A 22,222-nucleotide genomic window follows, 5' to 3' on the forward strand; every position below is an offset into this window, starting at 1 on the left:
CAGGAAAGGAAACGAGGTATCATGCACAACTTTGGAGTCGCATTGAGAACTTACATTTAAAGCTCGCCAATGTACACGTTTCTTAAGGATTAAAATAGAAATTAATTTTAAACTTGCGCGTTTCTGACTGTTTTTCGTTCTCAAACTTCTGTGTGTAACTGTCTGTATCTTTTCCAAGTTTCGAACTAGCTTATTCGAATCAAATCGTTTCAAACTTTGACGAGTGAAAATGTGCGGAACATTTATATGCAACGCGGATAGGATATTTTGCATACTAGGGCTTCGATTATCTCATGGATTTAAACCGCGCCAGTTGTTGCGGCAATGTCCCTGACCGGTCAGAGATGCAAGCGAAAGAGGCCTGCAAAGGCGGCCGGAGTCATCTTCGTCGTCGTCGTCGTCGCGTCGTCGCGCGTGCCAAGCTCGCGCACATGATGATGACATAAGCGCGCGCCGGCCGAGCCAAGGATGTAAACACGCGCGCGGCGATTTTTTGGTATTTCGTAAGACGGCTAACAAACCGGACCTTGAGGTATTATCGCCCCGCGCTAATCTTAGGTATACGCAGCCCCGCGCGCTTTTGCTGCTTTCGGCCGCGCTTGCACGGGAAATAGCGACGATGGCGTCCCGCTCCCGAAATAGCCGCTAAGATGAACGTGGCCCCTTAACTAACCGAAACGAACTCGCTGAAACCTGCCTCCGTTGTATGGCTTTTTCAGATTCGAGCGAAAGTCAACCAGGACCCGATCGAGACGGAGCCAGGCGCTTGCGCGACTTTCGAAAGCGAACAGGTAAGGTACCGATTTCTGTGCTCTCCGCATAATTAGACACTTGCTCGCTGGGGATTTCGCAGGTGCGAAATCGCAGGCAGTGAAACTCCGTTTTAACCTTACGCTGGTAAAAGCGTCTGATTGCATCGATTGGAATTCCGCTCGCAAATGAACAAATGAGAATTTTCTGAATTTCAATATATTACAAGTCTAATCGGGATAACCAGAATTGTGATTAATACGGTCAGAATCTTCTGATTCGTTCGTTTTTAACTAGAAATCTTTCTCATTTTCATCCAAATATCAGTATAGGGCGGCTACTTTGTGTAGATATCAAGTCACATTGCCGTTATAATTTTCTGTCATAAGTTCGCGCGCGTAAAAAGATTTATTTCGGCAGAGAGATTATTATTTAGCACTTATATTTTTTGTTTTAATAGTATAATGAGAACGCAAAGTATCCTACTCATCTTTTAATCATTCTAAGGTTAAGCTTTCCTTTTACGTGCCATTTTCCTTTGGAATTAACTGCAATTTCTTTTAACATTAATGAAAGCACGACGGAAAGCATCCTCTGCGATGCAATTTGCATTCGAGATACTTTGTTGTTACTACGTTCGTTATCTGACTGGTAACATGAGTAGAGATAAGTAATCTCACTTGCCCATCGCAACAACAGTTACTTTTTCCTCTTAATTATCTCTCGTGCAGCAACCTATCGATATCTAGAGTGTGGGAAAACCTCTGGTTGTGAAAGGGGAGGCGGCCGCCAGCGGCGCGCAAATTGCGGGTGCAACACGGGGTGCAAGTTTCGTTATCGGGGGGGAAAAAAAAAAAAAAAAACGGGGAATCAGTGGAACAGTCTCCGCGTGTAAACGCGACTTAAATCTACCACTATCACCACCACCACCACCATCAGCGACTACCACCATCGCCGCCACCTCCTCCTCCTCCATCACCTTCTCTCGGATCAATATTATTCGTAACCCAGTTTACATCGAAGGTTCCTACTTTCACCGGTGGTCGCGAACGGCCCGCGATCGTTTAAAGTCATTCATCTTGATTCAATCAACGTCGAGATGATGTCGTCAGTTGGAAATATTCGCGCGTCATTCGCGATATTGGACGTCGATCAGATCCGCCGATGTAATTTACGAAGTCTAATGCATGCGGTTTTCGACTTTCACTAGTGAATACTCATGTAACTTGGAGTAACCAGATTTCCATGGACGTGTCCTCTTTTCTGAACATCGTCTCCGGGCGTTCTCTCTTTTTATTTTTTTCCTCTCTTTTTCTATTGTTTTTTACCGTAACGTTCCGCTTCCTCCAGTCTCGCATTTCAATGCATGATTAAATAATCAGATGTAACGTGTTTTCGTCATCTTAATGCTTTATTAAAATTTCAAAACTCCAAGCGGAACACATCGTCTACAAAACAACACGTTATTGCCAACGCTTATTTCGTCGTGAGACGTTGTGAGCGAATGGGAAAATAAATGTTCGTGGAAATTTAATGAGAGAAATTGACGTGTCCTCGTCCCGTTTGAAAAACTTGGGAACATCCCAGTTTCTTCCACCCCCATTGTCCCAGTCACACCCGAGAGAAAGATGGCCACCCTACCTGCTGCGTATCGGCGCGCACCTGACCCAATTGACCGGCTCGGTGATATCTCCGCGAACACGGCAACCAAGGTCGTCGGCGTTTCCCTAGATTCTCTCATCGCCTAGTGCTCGTCATCGCGAGAAAGGTCATTCGATCAAGATAGGAGAGAGAGACGATGCCACCGTTCCCATATCGCGACATCCATGAACGGCGATACTGACAGGCGGGGAAGGAAAGAGAGGAGGAATAAAAGAGAGAGAGAGAGAGAGAGAGAGAGGCGGTCAGGAAGTTCCATCCGAGTGTGTTGCATTGTGCAACGAGTGCGACAGAGCGCTTCGCTAGGAAGGACCCCCGCTGCCCCTGCATGCCTGTCCTCCACCCGCGCTATTCGACGCGCGCGCGCACGCGTGCACGTACGCGCATCCACGTGCGCAGTGCCGTAGTCGAGCGTATCGACGGGAGTATATTGAGTGCATTTTATACCGGTGGAGATTTCCTTTGTCTCCGTCACGTGTCTGATGCAGCCGTAACGCCTCGGTCGAATCTTACACGCAGGCATATATATATGAGATCACGATCGCACTCGTTCAAATCCCAGTCGATAAAATTAGTCGACAAACATTTTTTAGTTAACGTAAATTCTTTGTGTTTACAAAAAATATACATTCTATTTCAGCGAGATTATAAACGTATTCCGACGGAGAGGAAGAACTTCGTTTTGTGGAGAAAAGTATCCTCGGCGCGGTTTTTGTTCTTTGACAGACAGCTTCTTGCCTAGCTCGTAAGATTTACGAGAAATCATAGAGATTTATGAATGATCATATGTCTTACGATACGCGTTGTAGAATTATAACTCCAGTCATAAGTTCTTACATGACTTAATTATAAGTTCTTACGAGAACAAATTACGAGCCCGTATACGATTCTACTTAGAATTGACTCATACATAAGCCGCTCAAATGTGAGAAGATTGCAATTGGCACGAATTAAACTTTGTCGAAAGGTCGTGCACGCGCGTTGCGCGACACGTGGACCTAAATATTAAAATCTCACGTGGAAACTGATTTTTTTTTTTCTTTTTCGATCGAACTTGAGAACTGGTTTCACTATAGAGGACAACGATAACTCGTCGGACTCATAAAGTTCAAATTTATAGCTTGTACAAGCTTAGCAGATATCGTTTGATTCTAGCAGCGTATATATACCATCGGCGACTTTGGCACATTTCGCCGATGTCTCTTTTCAAAATTCCAGTTAAATTACCGCAAAGTAATATATACATATATTTAACGAATGAGAAACGAAGCGAACAGTTTCTGAATAAAACGTCCATGCAAATGTAAAATGCCACCGTCAATCGCTCGAAATTGCCTTCTCGACCACGTGCGTATACGAAATCCAGGCTGAACCCTTAAAAAGAGTGCGGATCGTGGTCGACGTGAGCCAAATTCTATTAAAACGTCGCGCACGCGCCATCGGCATATCCTCGTCCGTCGGCATACGTCTGCACATGGACCTAGATCTCAGAGCGGTAACACGCGCGAGGACCCGGCGCGGCGCCGTCGTTGGTGCATCGCGCGTCGCAGTGCACACCACGTGACGTCACCACAAGCGGCACGTGCCCCTGCCCCTGCCCGCGCCCCCCGGTGCCCTCGAATGCGCGGCGTCGCTCGGTGACGAAGTGGTGCGGCGCGGCAGGACGGGGTGCCAACAACGAGAGGGGGCGGTAGAGGTGCGGAGGAAGGTAGTTAAGGTCACCGTGGCCCTGACTGCACGCGCGCGAAATAATATCGGTGTGCTACCGTATATGTATGCGTGTGTGTGTGTGTGTGTGTGTGTGTGCGTGCGGCGTGTGCACGGGTGTGCACGCGCGTATGTATGTGTTGTGTGCAGCGCGCGGGCGCGCGCGGAGAACGCACGGAAGATTTATTTCTAGTTCCGCGTGCTGCCGCTTTTCTAACCAAGGTTTTGCCGGTTAGATGCACGAGTCGCACGAGTGTCCCAATGGCGGACCTTGACCGCCGGCACCGATGTTCGGACGGTCGTCATACCGTCTGGTGATCATTGCAGATCTTCCTAGCGATATTGCGACGAAGTTTCCGATTATCGCTCGCAATACTAAAGCAGCTGCTGCCGCTCGCTTGACACAGTTACGTCACGTGATGTATCTTTCCGTGACGATGCTATTATTTCAGTTCGAAATGAGCCCCTCTCGAAATGAGTAGAATTTAAAGGAGGCGACGTATTGATGCTCGCTATACCCATAATCCTAACTTGACTGAAAGACTTGGAGTAGATATATTTGTTTTAAAAAATTTTATGTTCAACTTTTTATTTTGTTTCAAATATGAATAATAAAAATACCGTTTTTATTGGTACCGTCGAAATTGGTGCGAGAAAGAAGGAGAGAATTTTCAGGGAAGCTCGTCTCTCTTTTAAAAGAGGATTTCTTCCATTCGTTCTTCTAGCCTTTTAAAGAAAAAGACTTCCTTTTACATTATTTTGTCGTTCGTTATATTATTTAAATTACAAGTGAGAAAGATTTTTGTACTCGACTGTACGCACACACATTATTCATTAAATATACAAAATCAGTTTTACACAAATACATTTCTTTCAATAAAGCATTTATCACTCTCGCTTTTATCTCGAATTACGATTACAAGATCTGAAAAACGATTATTCAACTTTTTCCGCTCTATAATACATCATCTGTTTGTATCGTTTTTAACATTTCCTGTCGCAATTTTCATTAAATTCATCTGTATAGCGTAAAGCTTCGTATCGTGTAATAACACGTTCCCGTATTATCTCTCGGCGTATCATGCAAATTGCGCGGTCGCGAGGCGAGAAAGAATATTCTGACGTATGCGATCTGAACTTGAAAAAACGTCCGTGTCTCGAAACGTATCGGCTTGACGTGCCGGTACTCGCTTCCGCGAGTTCTGGGCCGCCGCGCCGCCGCCGGGTCGTATTCTGACACGTTCGTCCACCTTACGTAATACGCGTTGCGTAAACTTGACGTTAGCCGTAATGCTCGCCATACATATTTCCGCGCGCCCGGCAACAACTGTGCACTCGGGGAGGGATCTTCGGCCTTACCGAACGACGTAATCATATATACTCTCTCGTATCGCTTCCGTCCTCTCGCTCTGATCGTCAGATACTCGTCGGTAAAAATGAACGGACGCGTTAAACGCGATTAACGTGGTCTTCTACAGTTAGCATAATTGACTTTTAATTTTTGTCCGATCGATCGTGTATCGCGATTTTACATTGCAAAAATCGTGTCACGGCGATAAGCTTGCGATAAGAATAAAAATTCGCCGATATTCAGTTAGATTCGGAGTAATTGTGATAAAATAATTTGTACAGAGAACCGCGTAGAGGGAGAAAACATTAAATTTATTAAAAATATATTCGCGTACCGAGAATTAGAAATATATATAATTCTCCGTGCACGCAACATATCTCGCTTGTGTTGCACAGATTGCAGATATTATCTGCCGCGCGTGCGGAGTCAGGGCCATTGCCTAGTAATATGATTTCTGATTATATCATTTCTGATAATATTTCACTCGCGCATGTATTTCCTGATAAAAATTAAGAGATCGCCTCTCTCCGTATCGCACGAATTCCCAGTCCCTGTGTCTTCTCACAATTCCGTCAGTTAATATCTCTTTTCGTAGTACTCTGTATATAGTATAAAGTATAACACGTAATAATAAGAATAACGCGCGGAGATTCCGCGTGTCATTAGGGAGGATTTATCGCTTCAGCCGGGCCTGCTGCCGGTTTCGCGGTTATCAGTTGTGGCCGTTTTTATAACAAAATGTCAAACAGAATGATTCCGTTCGCATGATGGCGCGTAGGCATCGCATGACATAAGTCAGCGACCATGACATCGACGTTACGTAGTTATATAGGAAACGCTCGCCGTCGTCTTTCTTCTCTTTGTCCGCGCTGCTATTAATTCTCGCCAATATAACGCGTAATTGTTTTCTCGAAACACGATAAATTACCGCGATCCTGTCTTCAATCGCTTGTATCGAATGAATTTATCTAACTTTTTTTCATACACAATGTAAGTCAGATGTAGTTATCCTTTCTGCAACGGTATTGAATCGAGCTCGATTTTTGTTTCGAGGAACAGAACAAGTTTCCGGAAACAACGGTTTTGCTGAAGTACATCTAAAAATTTAGTTAGACACAGATCTGAAATTGTTGGATTATGAAAATAATTATGCTCAAGTTGATTGCTGGGATGTCAAAATTTTTGCGGCATTATTTATTATGTCAAAATCTCAAACATGGCGAAAAATGCTGCAAAAATTTTGACATCCCAGCAATCAACTTGAGCATTTTACATAATTATTTTTGACGAATGGTATGTAGAAAATATTTTGGTCCAATAAAATTATTTTCAGCAAAATTGCTTTTTTTTCGTGTAGGCATTTAAAATTTTATTGTCGAAATGAAGTAGAAAGCATTTTGGTTCGGTCTTCTTATCGACATTTTAATTTTAAATTAGGTATTTTCAGTCACTCTGGTATTATAGATTTTTGGCACGTTTTGCAATCTCTAGAGATTTTCGACTAGAAATAACGTTAGGACCTTTTCACTCAAGGTCACGGTCAGAGATAAAAAAAGAACTATACTAAGGAGGCAACGCCGCGTGTCATATACTGTTCTTGTAAGGCCACATCGGCTTTATGTGCGGTTTTAACAATCCTTAATGACTACCGTTTCGACGACCTTGTTTCACGTGGCAGTCATTGGATAACTATAGAGAACGGCACCCTTCCCTCCGATTAGTAGGAAAGCCTAGCAACGCGAGGAACAGGACTGGAAAAGGACAGCTACTTTTCAGTGTGAATTGGTTTTCACTTGATCAATTCGGCAGACCCTGTATTACTTAATTCATTAGCTATACGATGAATATTGATCATCTTCTATTATACCAACGATTCAAGTGGCCCAAATAGTTTCAAATAATAGAACATATCGTCCTCTCGTTTCTCTTCACATTAATTTCGAAATGCGTGTTAATACAGAGAAATATTTTTACTCGTGTAATGCCAGTCAATTGGGATATTTGATCGTTTTCTTAATTAATTCAGATTATCGATCCGATGAGAAAGAAAATTTGCTCACGGGAAATTTAATTCCTCCTGGACGGCGGGAAAACACGCACAAATTCTAGAATATTCTAGATAATTCTTATGGCATCCGAGACAGTTTTCGCACGAGAGAAATTGCAATAGTAGCGTCACACATTTCTCTCGCCTGAGAACGACGAGATAATCCCCGTGCGATCGTGCACCATTCCGCTCGTGTCCGCGAAACTTAAGGATTCCGCGCGCGACTCGGATTCCTCCTCGGCAACGGGTACCTACTCATCGTCGTGTATAACGCTGGCGAAAATACAATCGACCGTCCGTCAGGGATGCCGTTACCGGCCGTGCCGGTTACCGTTCGTATCGAGCGCGGGACACGTATAAATAGTTCACGGAGGTCATTAGGAGAGGGACGGCACATTAGGTAGGTAGGTAGGTGGAACGGAATTGTCATTCTGTCGACAGACATTCCGGACTCGCTGTCGACTGAGGTATGTCTCGTCGACACCGTCCTCGTGTCGAAGAGTTTCGATAAACGGGATTGACGGCTGTCTGGCTGATAATAAAGGCTGCACGTTTCGACATTCACTGCCAGCACTGAAAATCTATAGTACACGTTACGTGCATTATAGATTTTCAGACCTGGCAGGGAACATCATCCGGAATGCAGCCAAACTTCTCGGCGTGACAACTGTGACGTCACAAGTGGCTGAAACCATTGATCCTTTTTCTGTCATACGGTACGACTTAATGACGTCGGTTATTTTTCCTTTCTATGCCTTCGTGACAGTGGAAATACTGAGCTCGCTTGATGAGATAAGCAATAAGAATTCCTATTGGAAAAATTATGTGTGTAGGATGTAATTTAATAAAAATTTTTAGTAAAACATTACGTATGTCAAAGAGAAACATAGTGCACTTAAACGCGACAGCTATAAAAATTTTATGTTTTATATAATTTATAGTTATAATAATTATATTGGAAAAAAATGTATTATAAATTTTAATAAATATTTATTTGAATATATTTAGAAAATGTAAACTTATTGTTGATCAAATATTTGGTTGTGATTAAGAATCCTTAACTAAATATTTTTTTACCGTATATTTAATAAACTTCAAATATTTAAATATTTATTACAATTTAGTGTATTTTTCTCTCACAATTTATAAAATAGTTTATTATTTCTACATATAAAGTTGGTACATAGTTATCATTTTCATGTTTGATATTATTATGTCTTTGTTTGTTGAATAATAATAAATTCCAAAAGTCAAATTGCAGAGCTTTTGTGCATTTTTCAACATCTATACACTGTTAAAATTCATTGGTAATATTAATCGCTAACAATGTATGCTGTGAAAGAATATCGATGTATTCATCCACGTACCAAAAATAAAAAAAGAACTTTATGTTAGTCATATAACTGTAGTAATAACATTGATACTAGGATGCTCGATTGTTTTAGCTTTCTATGACGTCACGTCTGGAGCGTTGAGCTCTTTATTACAGTCAATGTTAAAGCTGGTGCACTCTTTCTCTCTCGTGTTAGAGAACTTTTTGGCCGGGAGAAGAGTCAAGGACGCGTGGCTCGCGAATTTCAGCTGGCAACCGCCGGTGGGGACGGGATACCGTGGCATGCCGCTCGGCGTGCCGTGCCGCACCGCTCGTTGTCCTAGGTCCTGACCGCTTCTTCTTTTTTACGCATCGATGATAAAATTACATCGTTGTCGCCACCCAATAGCAAGAGGAAAAGAGGAGGGGGAGTGCGAGTGTCAGTCTTCTTCCTTATCAAGCGCGATCATAACACGACGGGGCCGCGTGTCCGACGTGCTTCTCAGAGAATTCACATCCGTTCAATGAGAAACGATTCAACGGCACAAGGTGAATGTGCCAGTCAGCGAAGAATTAGTGGACGTAATCCAATTATTAGGCGATGTAACACAATTTTTCATGTAAAGCTTTTAATGATAACGACTCTAAATGAATTCGTCTTATTAAACTTTAACAAATAACGAATTTATTTGGGGTCGTATGTATCATTACAAGCTTAATATTTAAAAGTTTTGCCATTTCGTCCATTAATGAGGTCATATATCCACTAATATTTAGTTAGGATAAGGTAAATCCTTATACGTCGAGATGAGTTTCGTAACATATCACGAATTTCGTTACATCAAGATGGTGTATACTTACGATCCTGAAAAGAGCTTCTTATAATTGTTCACATTTTGTAATGTGACTGTTTAATTGAAATATAAAGTATCGCGCTGGCCTCCTTTTTCCTTCTTTTCTTTGAATCATTGATAAAAATTCGGGAAATGGACCTTTCGCTATCATTTATTTCCGTTTATTCCAACGATCCGTTGATGGATTTCGTTGTGCTCGATGACTTCCGTCGATTTAGCGCGACGTTCTGCGTCTAATATTAGACAACTCGTGACAGCCAGGTTTATCGTAGAGCGACATTTATTTTAAATTCAAGGTAATGCGAATTATTTTATTTTATCGCGGGCGCAATCTTGGTTCGTCGCTTTGGGTAATCGTTTCAAACGATGAGGATAAAACGCGCGGTCCCGCGATATCTCTGCGACCGAAACGTATACGGTGGAACTTTCTTGGCGTTCGATTGGGGGGGAAAAGAAAATCGTTTCTAGCCGCGTATCGAGACTGCGCCCGCGCGAGTGCCGTATCGACCGTCTCTGCGTGTGCTCTACCTTGACCTCCAGCTGTGAAAGTATCTCGAGCAATTAAAGCGTTTTAAGGGGTCTATATAGTAGAACCGGTCGTCGAGTGATCACTGTGATCAGTGGTGATAGCAAAACGACATACGGGTTCTTTAGCGATCAGATGACACATTCCCGCATGTATAGTAGCGGCGAGACAAACACTTATTGACCGTTTAGTATAGTTACGATAAACGGATAGCGACGTTATCGCAATATTGCCCAACGATTATTATCGTCGTTGTCCAGCAAATAAACGTACGTACGACAACGTTTCAGTAGTATAAAGACGGTGCAATTATCTCTCTTTTTTTTCTTTTTTTTCTTTCTATGAAACCGAAATACAGAATCGCGACTAATCCCCGGACCAAAGCTCGTCAACCGGCTATAGGTTTTACATAAGGCATTTCGACATCGGCGTAGACTGCACTTTCTCCCGGATCGATCTCACAAGTCGGAAAGTCATCTATCTCCTCGGGATTTCCCCCCGAGTCTGCCAGTGGCATCCGCGGCATTCGTGCGATATGATCGATGAAAGTACGACTGATAATACGCAACGTCATTCTGTTTGCAGGAATTACACGAGTGCCACTTGAATCGCCTACGGCTGCACAATTCGCGAAATTTATTAACTGTTCAACAGCCGAGGCACAATTGTCATTTTTACGAAATTTATCGATAAGCAGAAACAATCAGCTGGATGTAAAAGCTGCGCTGCAAATAGCGCGTGTAAATAAGACAAGACTAAGTCGAGTTTCACACGATCGCGAGATATCTGAAAAGAGACCTCTGAAATTTTGGAGCAGCGAGACGAAATGAGTGCACGCCTCTATCCGGATATAAGAGAGGTATAGAAGAAAGAAACCTCGGATACACAAACTGACTTTTGACGCGAACGAGCGGAATGTCCGTGAGAATCGTGTTTTGCATTCGCCTCGTTTCTCGTGCTTTCGACTGCCTTCGACACGTCGCGATCGTGCCCGATGATAAAAGAATCGCGAATACGCCGTACCTACGCGGCGCGTAAAGTACGTAACTGTAAACTGGTCCTAACACACAGGCCTCGCCCACTTGGTTGCTCAACTTGGGTAAGCCGAGGAGAACCGGTGTGTGTCTACGGCGTGGCAAGGCCGTTGACAGTGCCGGCGAATCAATCGCGTTGTCACGCTCAAGCGGACGCGCTCGCTCGCACTCCGCTCGTGCGTGCCCAGCTGATTCGCCGCGCCGCGCCGCGCCGCGCCGTTCACCGATCGTGGGTGAGAGAGAACAAGAGAGCAAAGCGCAAGGCGCAGAGGGAGAAAAAGAGACAAGTACGATCCTGCGAAAGTTACGTTACGCTGAAAATCACAAAGCGATTTATAATCCGGTGTGTCGGAACGCAAATGTGACTAGCACGACCGTGTCTAAAAACTGTAACAAATAATAATGCAATTTTGCGGAAGTAAGCAAAAATCCGGGAAAGCCGAAACGGGAGGAGGAGACACTGCGGTGATCTGACAAAATATTACGACAAGGGCAAAATGCGATTAAATTAAAGATATTACGGGAGAGGTAAAAACGATTTTGTGCAATTGATACACAATAAAAAGTTAATTATTTGCCTCTCTCGAGTAGTTATTTATTTAGATAATTATTCGGTTGTTAAAAAAGAGAGGAAATAGTATATATTATACATGCACGTTAAATATAAGATATTGATATTTTAATTTGGTTTACGAGGCGAATAAAAGATGCCATGACGTTTAAAAATTTGAACGCGCATAGATAACGCTTCATCAATGACGTGACTCAATAATAAAAGAGATTTATGATAACAAGTTGCACGATAATATATGCGCAAAGAGATAAAGAGAGAAGAGAAATCCGATAATTCAACGATCGGTCTGCAAAACACAGATAGTCCTGCCCTAGGGTAAGGTTGTCTCCTCCCGACGTTTTATTCAACTATAGAGCTGGCATTGCCGATTGGCCAACTGAGATTCGTTCGGTGTCCACCCACTTTCGTTAGTGCGAAGATTCACGAAAGAGTAACGACCTTGACTTTGCAGACTCAGTACCACGCCACCGATCTGACGAATGTAACGGTCATCGAGAACATATAGGCCCGGTTTTATCCGAATCCGACGTCGAGTTTAAATCTAATTCTACGATTAGTTCCTTAATTGTTGGAAATCCGCAAAAAAAAAAGAAATATAGAATACAAGAAGAAGTGGAGAACACGAGGGTACTATATCATTTTGCGATCGTTTGCGTTAGTTCCACTCGCGTAGTTTTGTCAATGCAATTTCTCGCATGGGATTTTCTGATTTCCTAAAATTATATCTCAATTTTCTTTGTTCTCTCTCTCTCTCTCTCTCTCTCTTGGATAATTTACACTTAAGGTGATGCAGGATCCGCCTGTATTATCGATAAAACCAGCGTTTTTGACGTTTCCTGTCTAATTTCTTCATAATAGTTTCACAGAATAAAAATTCCTTTTCCACGATTTATCTATTTTTATCTTCAGCGTTGGTCGCCATATCTGAGGTAAATGGATAAAGAAATCTATGATTTCATATTTTGTCCAGTTTTGGACACAAAATACACCAGGAACAGGTACATATTAGCCTAAATATTTAAATCGTGGATAATTTTTTATCCTGCGGACCTATTACGAAGAAATTAGATAGGAACGAAAACGTTAAAAATGCTAGTTTTATCGGTAATACAGGCGGCTCCAGCATCTCCTTAAATAAAAATTGACAATATCGAGTACATCTTTTAAGTAAAGATAAATGCACAATTTTTGTTACATTGTGATAAAATATAGTTGTATAATAAAATATGTATATAAAGAGTATCCGTACATTTAGCGAATATAAGGTTGGAGTGTCTTTATTACTGCCCTGATGTCCCAGAACAGTAATAAAGAGTTAACGAACGCGCTCACGAATGTCGCAGAATGGTACTGTGTTCCAATTTGGAATAGATATTCATCTGTCGAGGAAGGAAGGACCAGGAAGAAGAAGAAGAAGAAGAAGAGTCTCGTAAGTGCGTGGTACAAAGACAAATGATTGCGGAGATGACTGTTGCGAATGAAATGACGTGAAAGAGGAATGACTCGCGTACGTTTTTGTGGCATCGATAAGATCGCTATGTTGATTAGCGTGAAATTTAATTCCGGTCAAAATTCAAATATGCTCGCAAAAAAAAAAAAAACGGGCCAGCGTAATGTTACAGTGGCTCTTTTTTTGCGGGTGAGTATCGTATGTATACGGTCGTATATGAATCTCTTACATTTCTTGCTGCAATCGATTCGACGTAAAAACTTGTTCGTCTGCGAAGAAGATTGCACAAACGGCGATGCTCGAAACAGTGCAGCCTGTAATTACAATTGCGACACGTTTCGTGGGAGTGTTCTTATTGTGTTTAGCGTACTGCATAATGGGGTTAGCGTGCCATAGGATAAACAAAGACTCTTTACTGCCTGTGGATATTTTTGTAATAAGGTTCGGGAGAGATGGATGGAGAAAAAGAGAGGACTGTCTGCGCGCATTATCATTGCAATAAAAATACGATTACATCTAACTGCGAGGAGTTTGCACGGAACAAACACATAATGTCTTTAACATATTCAACTATATTATATTATATATGACGTGAATACATGCGCATTCTCGTGACGTGATATATCATATGGCGCGTAGACATAAACACGCAAACACTCGCCATTAAAGTAAATAAGCACGCGAATTATTCACGCGTATAAAATCAACTGCTTTTTGTTTTCTCAAGTGTTGGAGTTTTCTTCTGCTACGCGAAGCCGAAATTCAATTGTTCCTACGTGAAACTTTAATGTCGCGCGTTAATTGCAAAATAACGATTTTTACGTCGGCTTCGTGTATCAGTCTCAAAGATCCAGTTGCGTTAATTAAGTCATCTATACGTTAAGTACGCATGATTTATATTTGCTGATACATTCTTTTTAACTGATAACGAATCTCTTTATAAGAGAAATTATTGTAATGTAAAATAAATTGACAAGGGGAATAAAAAGTTAAAGCCTTGTGTAAAGAATAACGATTAAAAATAATCGAATACGTTTCACAGTGATCTTTTTGTTTAGGTGAAAGATTGAACAAAGGGGATTTAAAACACCGTCCGAAGTTTGAATTATATTTCTATCTTTGACGTGAGATAGGAAAAGAAAATTTAATTGACTGCAGTCAGCTAACAATGCTGGTGCAACCGGACGGATAACCGAAAGTTTGCCGGCTATCGCGCATCGGTTCTCATTTTACGCAATAAAATTAGTCTCTCGCGTGACCTTGAGTCGGTTATTGAACCCTTCTTACCCGATACGCGAGCGACGCGTCGAATCAGAATATCCGAGTCGAGTTTGGAAACATCACGCACTCGCATTTTGTCGCCTCGTCGTTGATAAGCGGGTTCGAATAAACATTTCTCTCTCTCTCTCTCTCTCTCCTTCTCTCATTTTAGTCTCTCTTCCCGTCTCGTTTCACACAAACACGTACACGGGCGTTTTAAAAAATGCAGCTTTATCGTACCACGCCGGCCGGCGCGACCAAAATCAGTGAACGGTAACGGTTTCAATCCCTTATTAGTTCGGCGTGCATTAAAAGCGCAATGCACGCTACTGTGATTACGGGAAAACGAATGTTAATCCGCAAAGCATCGTTGTGATATTTTCGCAGTATCGATATGCCGGCACATACAACATATATCCACCGCGTACATCCATACGTCGCGATTGTTATTTTTAATAATCGAGATCTACGCATACACACATATATAGAGATACGCGAAAAAATATGTTATTTTAACATTTGATTTCCTTATACTTAATATTCGATGTGTATTGTATCGAAAAACCGCTCGGTGCATATCCGTGTCCGGAAATGACGGTGTAATGCGTGTATCGACGAGCCATTTCATCGTGCGTAATTAAAAATTAATGGCAGCGACTCTCGCCGGTACTTAAATCGTATTTTCAGGCGTACCGGTAGTACACGAACGGTACTACCGGTTTTAGGCTGTAACTTCTCTCTCTCTCTCTCTCTCTCTCTCTCTCTCGCGACAGGCGGGCGGGGAGGGTCCTGGTTTATTGCTTAACGAGGCCCAACCGCGACGGTATTGAATACCGTGTGTGCATAAACGACGATACACGGCCTTGGAAAAAAAAAAGCGGGACAAAATTAAACGCGTGCGGCCGGTGGATATCGGATTTTAAGTGTCCCGTGAAAGTCTCTGCCTGTGTCACGGGATTTCCCTCTTGTCTCCCGTATACATTTTTCTTTCTCTCGACGTACCAAATTAAATTGTGCTGTTGCGAACAAATAAATGGCGATATAAAGATAATGCGATTTGGGAGCTCGTGTGTTTCCCTTGGCAGCCGTTTAATGCGTACCGGCCGGAACACACTTGGAGCCAATTTAATTAATTGCTATTTACGTACGAATCGTATAAAATGTAGCTAATGATATTATATACCTACGGAAGGAGCAGGGATTCTCGTGTGAATTTTAATCCAAACGACGTCGACTCGCGTTTATCGTTTTCACGATTGTCACATGTATAGGTAACACATCTTAACTCTCACGACTTTCTACCTTTCACTATGTTTTCGCTGAATTCGCGATTCTGTGAGACGATCGCAGGTATTTCACAAGACGTTTTAAATATTTCAACTGGAGTAGCATGCCAATCTTTTTAATTATTTTTAACGAAATACGTCAAAGTACAGAGTACCTTTTTTCGGAGTTGTGGTGAGTCTATTGTAACTCACAATCAGTTATTACTCAATTATAAATAATCTCTTTACTAGAGGTGTCAATTCAATTTTCTTCGTGTTACATCTGTTTACAATTAATATTCCTCCTTTTTTATACGACTTTATCATCTTGGTTCGTTGCAATTAATTAGTGCCTTTTAATCAACAAAAATTAAATGCGTCGATAACTGTACAGATTTCGACGTTAGTCCCGAAGGATTGATTAAATTACATTAACAGAGTATAAAATACAGAAGATGCAAATACAATTCTGTATTATACTTTCGCGACGGCTATGTCTTTTATCGTATGAGACTGTCCTTTATTTCAAGTCCTTTAAATAGCATTCTAATGCCTAATGTCACTAATGCGCGAATGTTTACAGAAACAATTGACAAGTTTAATTATACAAAGGCAATATTAGCTCATAAGGAGAACAATAAAATCACAGTAACATTAAAACAACATCAAAATGAGTCGTGATGATCGATTGAAAAGTGACTTTTAATAATCACATTTGCAGTTATTTCGACGTCATTTCGATGTTACGATGACTTTGTACTTTGGGAGTTGTCTCAGATATACTGTGCAAAAAATTTTTGAAATTAACGTGCAGACTTCTGACAATCACAAACTAGTTTGGGTATATTTAGGAATAAAATTCTAGGTTTGCTCTTTACTTTTCTGAAGAAAACATGGTCACCGTAATTATATCCGCAGAGCAATTTTGAAACGAAATTGCAAGGAAGAACGCATGATACACGTACATCACGTGATTTGTGCATTAAACCTTTTTTTTTTTTTCGACCGGCCGAAATCGATACACGGTCTAGGAAAATTCAAGGTGCCACGAAGTTCGCAAGGCTCGCAAAGTGCATCGTCCTCATTCGGCGTCACCTCTCATTTTCTCCCATCGGCTCTACGTATATATATCGGCCGTGGGCTCGCTGAACGGGTGTCCTCCACCATTTCAACAAGACGCGAGCGGGGCCGCGCGCGGCGTCCACGCTGCAAACCGGCGACGTAAACAACGTATCTGCGCAGGCGCAGCCATTCCTCCCGCGCCGCCGCTTCAACAGTTCGTTCGCTCTGTCCTCTTCCATCTCGCCATTTCTCTTACTCTCTCTCTCTGCTCCTTATTTCTCTTCCTTCTCTTGCACGCGTGTAAGTAAGCGATTCTCTTGCTCGCGAGCGTCGGGCGACCATCGCTTAGCAGCCTTCTCAGCGACGACGCTGACCTTCATAAAGTCCAGCGCACAATGGCTGGCCGCAAGATGCGAACGCTGAAAACTTTCGTACGTATCTGGAAACGTTGTTGTTCCGATAACCGTACGGGGGAGCACGGCCGTGCGGAGAAAGTTATGCGGTTAATTAAAGGGGTGAGATGTTGAAGTATACTTTCCGAGCGAGTATAATACAAGCGGGTTGCGCGCACAAATCCGCGCTTAATATGGAGTCTATTCCTTTGTGTGCGGTTGAGTGCAGCAACGATGTTGGTATTCGCCGCTCGGTGGTTGCAACATCGCGACGGCCTGTGTCGTCGCTCGTTTCTGCCGAAAGGCCTATACCAGGCGCCATTGTACTTTGGGGAAAGAGAAAGATAAAGCCGGCACTCGAGCACGCACTGGCGGAGTGCAAATATCGATAACAGGCGGAAACTGCGAACCCCACGTCGATTCGATCGGCATGTTCGATTCATAAAAAAAATACAAATCTCTCTCGTTTTGTAAAGTAAGAAAAAAAAATTTGAGAAGCGATCTCTTGGAGATCAACGGTTTTCCCTGAATTAGCAATTAATCCGTGTAACGGCAGCGGGATTACAACCGTTCTCGAATTATCACCGTCATCACGACTCTCTAACGTTCGTGTCCAAAATACCTGTCATCTAAAGTTTATGGTGACCATTTATCTCTGAGAGACAAGTATGGAATGGACAAGCTATACGTATCTCGAGTCGTTCCAAAAATGAACGTAGATAAGATAGGTTGACCAACGATAAGTAGGTAAACATTAGCTTTTTTCTTTCTTTGTCATCCGGATGCAACGAGAAGCAGCAGATCGGATGCGTCGAGCATCCTGGTGAAGTCCCTCGTCGTGACTCACGGGTACCCCGCTATCGTCCCCTCCATGCTCCTCCGTAGGCATTTGAAACGATTCTCCGTCTCTCTCCTCCGTGTCGACGACCTCGGTTCTTCCTTGTAAATTGCACCGAATCGCGTGCTGCGACGTGTCCCAGCTGAGCGTGCCTTTTTCCAGCTCGCTATTTTACGGCCGGCGTCGTTCGCCGGGAAAATGAAAAAAAAAAAAAAGAAAAAAAAAGGAAAAGGGTCGAGAGGCTTTTGTTCGCCCTTTTGCCTCGTTTGTTACGGATCGCTACCGATTGCCGAAACTCTCGCGTCGAGAGCGCAGTTTCGTCGTCGCGTGTCCTCGCACGTTCTCTCTCTCGTGTGTGTGTCTCAATATATAAGTTTCGCTGCGACGACGTTTCCGAGCACTCGCGCGCGCTCGTATCCTGGAACAAAGCATCTCCGGAGATGATTCCGCTCGTACGTCCTACTCTCGGCGTGACGCATCGTTACGTCGCAATGTACCGTCCCCACCGAAAGCCCTCTCCCGGTTCGCAAACGGTGCACCCATCCGTCGACGTGTAGTCGTTACAACGAACGTAGCCTTTGTCAGTACCTGCTGCGTCACACGTGGCTCTCGTGCATCTCTCGCCGCGCGGTCAGTCCCCTCTCTCTCTCTCTCTTTCTATATCTCTCGTCAGATTTCTCCCTATCGGTTCCACGCAGACTTCGGGGTACATTCTGAAAATGTTCTGTCCGGCTTATTACCAACATCTCTCGTCTTCGCCCGCCATCGTCGTCGCCATCGCGCGCGGCTTATACCGCCGCTGCCGTCGCCGCTATACGACGCGAAAGTCCCACAACAAACCCGTAGATTTTTCTCCCGCCACCCCGTATACCCCCGTATACTTGGTGCGTGAGGCGCATCGGTGTGTTCGAAGGGTCAACGTCCGACCCTCACCACACGCCACGGATCGACGCGCATCGTACGCGCCAACACACAGAAGTCCGGTTTGTTTTGGTTTCCCGGGCGTTACCCGGACTCCCCACTTCTCTCCGATGACTTCGACTCCACGCTCTCTCTCTCTCTCTCTCTTCCTTATTCGCCCGTGTGCTCGCCTTCTCTCTCCGCCCCGCTCTTTCTCTCTCTTTCCTTCCTCTCTCGCGATATATCCTTATGTTCGTGAAACCCATCAGCCGCGTGGAACGACGGCGTGGTCCCGAAATGGGGATTGAGAGTCGGCAACCGCGGTGACGTCAGGATGTGTACACGAAACGGTACATCGGGAGTATCGTTATTTACGCAGAGACAATGCAACGACAAAACCTCCGGAAGTTTGTAGCAGATAGAAAAATATTTCTCGAATCAATTCAAACACGTAGATCCAAACTGCGCAGGCATCATAATATTTACATTCGAAGGCTGCGCCATCAGGCAGGAAGAATGCAGGCGCAACTTCTTTTTTTGTTCAAACGACACATCCGTCACGATTCCAACGGTAGAGAACGATTTGCATGCGAGAATCTTAGCAGTCGCGGAAAAGGTATAGCGGGGCGCAGGAAAATATAGCTCCTGCTGCGCGCAACATTCGTGCAATCGCCGGCGGGCGGCTCTATACACGATAGTCTACTAGTGCGGAGAAAGCGGGCTGTCGTAGCCTGTAGTTCGGAATCGATTTTTGCGTTGGCGCTCTCGCTGCTCGCTGTGTACACGCGTAACGTGTTCGATTCGTGAACAGCAGCACCACACGCTATACGGCGAGCCTGCACAACCTGCGAATACGCGTGCGAGCGACGACGGCCTTGAGTAATCGGGCGAGACTTCGCGTGCCGGCCGGCCTATGTAGGTGCTCGAATTGTCATTAATCATCAATACAATCGAAACATATCCAAAAATAGAATTGCGTTGCCATCGAGTTCTCTTTCGCTCGAAAGAACGCGCACGCACGGCCGATTCGAGAGAGTGTATATACACCATTCACTCTGACGAACTTCGGGCGTTGACTTCCAAGCGCATTCCTGCGGGACGAATCACGTCGTAAGTCCATTTCATTGGCCGCTCGCGCGCGTCTCTCTCGTTTTCGAAACGATTGAACAACAATTTTTCACACGACGCTTATCAAAGACTCGGGGGGGGAGCGATGACGCAAGGACGTGCGTCTCGTCGGGATACAACACGTGCGTAATTTTCGTACAACGCTCCTCGTATCTTTGGGCGCGCGCGCGCGCGCTCGCGTGCGTGTATCTACACGTAAGCGAATTCGCGAGCGAGTGTGAGCGCGCGCGCTCGCGCGCGCGTGCCGTTGCGCAGTGCACAGAAGTGGTGGGGGAAATGCGAGGGGGGGAGAGAGACGCGCGGTACTTGGTAGGGGTGGATGCCCGGCCGGTGCGCGCGCTCCGAACGATGCGTGTGCATCCCCAACGGGCCGGGCGGCTATCTCTATCGCCGGCAACGTCGTATCACACGCGATGCGCCCACGAAACGCCGCGCTGCCGTTCCGCCGCGCCGCACCGCGGCAACCCCGCGTCGTTTTGCCGTATACTCATCCCCGCGCGCGCACGAAGAAGCGCGCGATAATATTCGCGCGCACGCGAACGCGCGGGAGATGGCTTCGCGAGATCTGCGTCCGCGCTCCAGCCCTACTACGCCGCGAAGAAGAGGATACGCCGTCGGAACCGGATTGCCGCGGAACTATACGAATCGGAGAATTGAAATCGGCCAGCGGAAAAGAGTCGAGTACTCTTTGCAAGATTTTCTGGAAAATTAAAACTCTCTCTCGGCTTTAAAGTTTGATGTACACGCGTTTTGGAAATCCTGTCAACTTGATAATTAAAAATGCAAGCAACATCGATAATAATTTACATTGCTATGTTAAATCGATTTCTCAACAAATGTTTTAAGATTTTCAGATCAGGACGAAAACTTTTTTTAATATTATTAAAAGTCAGGGAAAAAAGTTGTGAAAATTTTATACTGAGGAATTGTAACAATCTCTGCGGAATAGATATATAGATTTTCTTTCGGTAAGCGGAAATCACACGATGCATTAATTCTTAATGAAGCGTTTCATGCTGCTGTGCCTTTTTCGATGTATGAATATCTTCTAGAGATGCGATCCGTTTTACGCGGCAAATACTTCGTTGACCAATCGGAAGAAAGAATTTTGCGAATTGACCAATCAAAGAATGCTTCGAGGCATTAAATTTTACCTGTAGAATTCATTAATACATCAGAAAACGAGCATAGAATTCCAGATAACATGCACGTCTAAAAGATATCATAAAGACATTGTTTGAGATAGATATGTTTAAAAGATATCTGGAAGATGTCATAAAAAGCTCTTCTAGACAACGCGTATTGTCTATGGGAAGCTTATCATTCCCGAAATCATGTGATAGTGCATCGTGTGATTTGAGCTTTATATGTAACTACCCTTGGGACGTTTATCTAGACGCCTTCCTCCTGATCGAATTTTGCGATAGCACGCTGTCTCTATTACGCGTCATGCACAACGGGATGTTCGATATAATAACTGCATTTGACGATATAATCTTGATGCGCAATTTCAAGCAAAATCTTTTGTTTTTCTTTAAAAAAAATGTCATTATATTTCGAATATTTATTCCCAAACATATTATAAATAATACATAATTTTCACAATTTTCGCGTGAAAATAATAAATCGCGATAATAATCGCATATCGATTTTGTCCACAATTTTTTTAATAATCATGGATGACTTTAGTCTCATCATTTTATACACGCTATATTTTATAATTTTAAAAAATATGTTTTTATAAGTAGCTAACTGGCCGAGAGAATTAACAATTAATTAAATAAAGAACCGAATAATGAGCCTAACAAGATAATAATTCAATTAAAACAACTGTGTTTTCAGTGTCATATAAATTGTTCAGACGTTTCGGCGTTAAACGGTCGTCATTATAACCCCTTTCTCTCTTTAATTAATTATATTTTTACTCAATGCATTGTCTCTCGCGGCGAGAGTAATATCTGGGAGAGTAGATCGGCGCCGATCAGTGGCCGCTATATCGCGCACGCGAAGATGCTCGTCGGAATGCGTGGTGCCCTCTAGACTAATGCCATCGGTATTACCGCGTCCGTATCCTAAAGGTCGTAGAAAAGGGGTTGAGGGGGGGGGGGGGGGC

General features: G+C 43.6%; 1 protein-coding gene across 1 annotated transcript in view; it reads left to right on the forward strand.

Annotated features, from left to right (window-relative positions):
• Nucleotides 1-22,222, forward strand: part of Glut4EF (Glucose transporter 4 enhancer factor) — an 88,490-nt gene that overhangs the window by 62,192 nt on the left and 4,076 nt on the right. Inside the window, exon 5 of the mRNA XM_018548308.1 lies at nt 720-791. Within this exon, the coding sequence (XP_018403810.1) occupies nt 720-791 (72 nt within the window). The remainder of the gene's footprint in view (nt 1-719; nt 792-22,222) is intronic.

This window comes from Cyphomyrmex costatus, unplaced genomic scaffold (assembly GCF_001594065.2).
Source record: "Cyphomyrmex costatus isolate MS0001 unplaced genomic scaffold, Ccosl1.0 scaffold72, whole genome shotgun sequence".
Lineage (NCBI taxonomy): Eukaryota > Metazoa > Arthropoda > Insecta > Hymenoptera > Formicidae > Cyphomyrmex > Cyphomyrmex costatus.